We start from the raw sequence: 6,004 nt of genomic DNA, 5'->3' as shown, positions 1-6,004 counted from the left end.
GCGGGCCGTGGCGGTTCGGTGCGCAAATCAATTCATCGAAGAAATGCAACGTAGTGCCGTAGGTCAATGTCGAAGTGCAGGAACCGCAGCCCAACCCTCACAGCTTTCCCAGTCCTGTACTTCCCTGACAGACTGGGAGAAGCTGCTAACAAATCTAGCTGCGCCCACAGTTGTCACGTAACAACCTGAGTCAGCGTAATATGCAGAGAAAAAAAAGCGCAGCGCGGTTAGTGCGTTGTGTGTGTCTTGCATGGCCTGGACGTAATTGTGTCACCAAGTACAGGCGTGGGATGGAAACAAACACACCCCCAGGTGCTGAGCAGGTACACCTGACGCGGACGGGGCCAGGTCACAGCCTCAGACGAGCCCTGGTCGGGGTTTCGGAGGGAAATGGGGGGGAGCTGGGTGTCGTGCTCACTCGCCTGTGTGCGTTTCAGCAATGAAAGAGAGCGTAAGGCTGGGACCAAGGCCTCTGACGGGGGAAGTATGCCCCCCTGTGTCAGGATGGTGAAATGATGACGAACGGGGCACTGTGACTGTTCGATTTCTGTTGACTGATATTCTTTATTAAAAAGCCACATCAGTAATATACAAAATGACTGCATTATGCTCCATTCAGCCATATAGCACATTTACGTTGTAATCCATCCATGTGCATAAATACCTCAGTAGTTCACGTACAGTGCCCCTATTGGACACTGCCATGCTGATTGATGACTTTACAGCTGAGCGAATGATAACAAAGCTAAAAGCTAACCGTACGCAAGGTTCATTGTGCTTCCACGTGGGGTGAGAGTTGCACTACCTGCTGTATGTAGTATTGGGTCCCAGTGATGCACAGACACAGGAACCACCTTAGGAACTCTCATCCCTGGAGGCGTCAGTCCTCAGGGCAGAGAGCTGCTCGTAGGTCGGCAGGACGCTGTCGGTAGAGACGTAGTCGGCCGCGTGCAAGGCCCCGCCCACCCGCTCAGCACTGCCCGCCGTTGATCCTGCTGCCGTCACCGACGTCCCTAGCAGTCTCTGCAGGGCCCGAGTGATGTAGCTCAGGCTTTCCTCCATGTGTGCGATCTGGCGAAAGATAAGCGGACAGTTTTACCTCCCCCCATGACTCTCGCGAGACCAGGGAGATCGGACCAGAACGGGGCACAGTCTGCCTGCTGCCATTCCAGCTGCCACGGCCCACACGCCGAGCTGCGGATGTACAGTCACGCAGTCAGGGTCCGCAGTGTCACTGGATGCACACAGTCGCCTTCACTGCCACGGCCCACATTCAGGACTGCAGTGAGAACCTGCCCAAGTCAATTAGGCAGCAGATGCGACAGGCTGAAATACAACTAAACACTGAATTAAATGATGGGGCAGAGCAACTATTTAAATCTTGATGTCATTTACGATTTTGGTTTTTAATGATTTTCGAAACAAAATAATCAAGATAAAATGATTATTGTGCTGCATTTCATTTTGCAATGATGCTCCCACTTTGTCTTGTGTTATAAATTCAGCACATCCCCTTTCCAGCCGCCTCTTTCAGTTTCGCTGTTATTTATATTGAAAGTATAAGGAAATCCTCTGTTAAAAAGACTTTTTTAAAGTTTTAAAAACCAAAGTCGATGAGGAATCGTGTTAAATTATCGTGATCTCAATATTGTCTGAAATAATTGCGATTATTAATTTTGCCATAAGTGAGCAACTAACTTCGAGAGGAGAGAAAAGAATCACTGGCTTAATCTGCAGGGACATGGTTAAGCCCTGCAGCATTGACACCTCTCATAGCCAGTCTCCAGTCTCAGCCCCGATAACCCTGCCATGCAGTGTGTCGGCGAAGATGGGCTTTCCTGCCATGCAGTGTGTCGGCGAAGATGGGCTTTCCTGAGCCAGTGGCCCCACCCACCGAGCACCTGGTGGCATGTTGCTACAGGCGCACCAAACGGCAGCGCCAGAACCAGTGGGTCAACTGGACTGAAATGTGATACCGAATGTTTCCCTCTGCGATTGCAAAATAACTTCTCTGATAGCCGCCCCTATCTCAGCCGGTCCTTTTGAAATGCAAAACCCAAGAGCGGCTTTCTAACCGTTATTCAAACAAAAATAATCGGAAGAAGCACATCAAAGAGAAACGCGGAAAATGCCACATCAACAAAACAGCTGAAGATCCTGCTGCAGTTATCTTTGTCAAGCTATTCTAGGGGCTTATTACAGATACGCCGATTGTTTCTTGCTGTTGGGAGACACAGCCATATCTGAACATTGTGCTGAAACATATCCTGATGGAGCATTCCTGGGCCTCTTATCTCCGGCTGTCCTCCCCAAAATGCCAGACAGCAGCAGAAGCCAGTTTCTGATTCTCCCTTCAGATGTTAGAAAAACAACAAGTTCAGCACTTTTCCCCCCCCTGTCTTCCCACGTCGCCTCTGAGATGTAATCTGCCAGTGGAGCTGTAGCCCTGTTTGATGTGGTCCTTAATTTGCTTTGCCCCTCTGCCTCGCCTTTGAGAGAATGGCAAAAGGCTGAACATGAAAAGGCCTTCACTTGCAAAATGTTTGCCGTGTAAAATCGTGACTAATTACTGCTTCGGTGATCCTTATTAAGTCTTCGTTTTATGTCAGGCCGCAGTGACAAGTACAAACTGTAAACGTTGCTTTGTTGGTTGTCGTCGTTCCCAGCAACGGAGCAGGGTGACAGCACAGGGCACTGTGTGAAAGGAACGCGCGTGTGTGGGTCATGTGTGCATTACATTGTGGAGACCAAATGCCCCCATAATGTGATAAAACCTATTATTTTCATATTATTTTGACCACCTTTTCAGTCCTCATAAGGGGAAACTTAATTTTATAAATATCTCTGACCGTAATTAAAAAAACTAAAAAAGTTGAATTTTGTGGATACTTATGGTTAGGGTTGGGTAGGGGTTAAAGTTAATGCATTCATTGTTGGGATTAGGGTTTTTCTCATAGGAATGAATGGATGGTCCCCACAAAGACATGAATACAAATGTGTGTGTGTCTTTGTATTGATTGCAATCAAGTGTGCAAGTAGAATGTTTTTTCTTGTGTGTTTAATAGTGTGTTTGCGTATGTTTATATGAAAGTGCATGTTGATATATGTAGTTGTTCACATTTTCGTGTGTATTTATCTGTGAATGGTCTGTGTTTAGGCTGAGTGCATTCAAATGCATGTACTTAAGTATGTGCTGTTTGCTGCATTTGTGCGTTGCGTGGAACAAAAGTGTCTGCTAAATTGGATAAATGGGAATGCAAAAATTTCCATGTGTGTGTGTGTTGTGTATCTAAGCTTGTTAATGATCCATAGCACAGTGCCTTGTAAAACTCACACCCTTAAAACATTTAAAAATTAGTGCTTAGTAAGTTGGATAAATGGCTTCAGACCACACAGCAACAAGCATGGACTGGGAATCCCTTTAGTTGACATAAAGAAGGGATCATGTGACATGGGCTTTCGATGGGGATTTTCAGTGGGACAGGACTGGGTTAAACTCCATATGAGAAAACTCTTAAAGCACCTAAATCACAGGAGGGGTTATAGATAACAAGACAATGCCTCCATTTTCTACAGTTTTCTGGAACGAGAAGCAGGTGGCACATATATCATGACGACCCCAGTCATCTGACTGTCCCACTCCGTGACAGCCCCACCCTGCCAGGGCAACACACACCCCCTCTTATATGTGCACACATATGACAGTGTGACACAGGTGTATGCAGGTGGTGCCAGTCTGTGATTGGATATGGGAAGGTCAGTTGGCTCATGACTACGTTTACACCAGGTATTCTTAATGGTGAAATCTCACTCCGACCAACACACAGACCTGTGACCTGTGGCCATCTCTTTTGTCACATACTCTAGCTAATTGTGTCTGGGGTGACCAAAATGATTTGATTTCACTTCTTCAGCAACTGACCACAGGTAACTTCTCTGCAGCCCCATTATGACCTGGCCTCTGTCGCGACTCCTCCCTGCTCTGGGATCTGAATCGAGCAGCCAGACGAATTTGAGAAACACCAAAGAGGATCAGGATCAGAGTCGGAGGATCAGGGCGGAACGGCAAACGAATTCCAGTCGGGATTCTTAGGGATCATTCGCAGGCCCAGGATCAGAGTGGAACGGGTGGGTGATTTTCGGTGCGGAACACTGGAGATTTACAGGCTGAAGATCAGAGTGACACGGGCAGCTATGCGCCCAGAGCACTCAGGATTATTTGTAGCTTGGGACAAAAATACCACTAAATAATCTCTCTGTATTCACACTTTCTGGAGTGGCTGGGAATTTTACACATTATGGGGCAAAGAATCAGCAGCAGCCCCCAGTAAATTCATGTGGGATCACATGTATAAGCCAAGGCAAATCAGTGTGATATAAGGCTTCTTTCCTTACTGGAAAATCACCATTGTCATTTGTCACTGTGATTACTTCTTGCCGGCAGTAAGCAGCACCGTTTTGAGTTACTAATATCAGTAGAGATGCAAAATCAACAGCCGTGCATCTCAGCCTGACCAGTACGGTACAAATCAATCTCCGTAAAGCAGCCACACTTCAGTCGCCTGACTGGTCGGCAGAAGCTCCTGCGCTGTAGTGCTCTCCCCCTTCGCGCTGTGCCGCCTTCCTGCAGCCGTTGTTGAATTTGGCCTGAATGAACGCGCGGGCTCAGATGAAGGGATAACAAGCAGCCAGCAGTGAGATGAACAGTAATAATGATGGATCTCCCAAACTTCGTGGCTCTGGCCTCCTTGGGCAGCTTGGAAGGAGACTGTCTGTTGGCCTGGGGCCCTGCATCCCTCAGCCAGCATTTATCATCAGTAAGAAATGAACAAAAAAAAAAAAAAAAGGTTCTTGGAAAGGTTCCTCTACAAACATTGATATCCAAGCAGCTCTTTTCCTCTGGCCCTCCCTCTCCCCAGTGCTGTTACAGAGCTCTGACTTCTGAGACGTCTCCTCCATCACTCCTCCCTTCTCTTTTGTCTCACACACAGTGCCAGGCAAATGTAAGCACACACTTGTGCGTACCCACACACACATCTGTACTCGTATCTTTGTGGGGACCGTCCATTCATTTCTGTGGGCAAAACCCTATTCCCAAGTATGACAACCTTAACCCCCCACCCAGCCCTAACCTTAACCCTAAGTAACCAAACAAAATACAAGACTTTTGGCATTTTTAGTTTTTAGATTGCAGTCACAGATTCTTATAAAACTGAGGTTATCCAGCTGGCATTTTTATTTAACAAAAAACAAAATACCGAAAAGGCTGGAGCAGTAAAAGGGGAACAGGGATACTCCTAAAATGTTTTAACGCAAAAATCCTTCACACACTCACATGGACATTTGGGTACAGATGCACACATGGTGCATAATGCCGCTCCGTCTGCTCACATGGTCTGGACATGTGGGGTACAAACATACCCTCCACAGCCCAAGGCTGCAATGATAATTCTGCTGCTGGCTTGGGCCCTCCACCCCCCCATAACAGAAGCAACAGCAACTCTGGGTGCTGATCTGTCTGAATCAGTGTTTCCCAGCCCGCTCCTTGGGGACCTATTGGTAGTTCATGTCGTTGCTCCCACCCAACTCCCTGCCAGACATTGGTAGGAAGCCATGGACTGTCTGCAGGTCCATGAGAACCAGACTGGGCAACTCCGGTCTAAATGAAATACCAGTGAAATCAGGGACCTTCTTTCTATCTGGTCCATTTATGTCGGAGGTGGTGGTGAAGGGCAGGGGGGGGGGGGGAGTCTCCTCTCTCCGCTCTGCTCTTGGCTTTGATGGCCAGTTGGTAACGGTGACTACATAAACACATCTGCTGACACCGAGTGACGGATCCATAAACGGTGACACACTGGGTCCCCAGTGAAAGGGTCAGACCTCTAATGCCGAGTCGCGGTGAGATTGACGTGTCACTCACAGCTCGGAGGGGCGTGGTTTTAACAGAACCCCGAAAGGCCACTGGCCATTTCCCCCTCCGGGGCTGGCTTTCACAAAGAACAAA

General features: G+C 47.8%; 1 protein-coding gene across 2 annotated transcripts in view; it reads right to left on the bottom strand.

Moving 5' to 3' along the window:
- Positions 1–544: 544 nt before the first annotated feature.
- The window catches only part of LOC125706258 (potassium voltage-gated channel subfamily KQT member 1-like), a 70,008-nt gene continuing 64,548 nt past the window's right edge, over positions 545–6,004 (bottom strand). For both annotated transcript variants that reach the window (XM_048972855.1, XM_048972856.1), the window contains one exon: positions 545–1,071. In XM_048972855.1, coding sequence (XP_048828812.1) covers positions 856–1,071 — 216 coding nt within the window. In that variant the 3' untranslated portion in view covers positions 545–855. The remainder of the gene's footprint in view (positions 1,072–6,004) is intronic.

Source organism: Brienomyrus brachyistius, chromosome 13, assembly GCF_023856365.1.
Source record: "Brienomyrus brachyistius isolate T26 chromosome 13, BBRACH_0.4, whole genome shotgun sequence".
In the NCBI taxonomy this organism is placed as follows: Eukaryota; Metazoa; Chordata; class Actinopteri; order Osteoglossiformes; family Mormyridae; genus Brienomyrus; species Brienomyrus brachyistius.
This window is presented reverse-complemented; position numbering and strand designations above follow the sequence as displayed.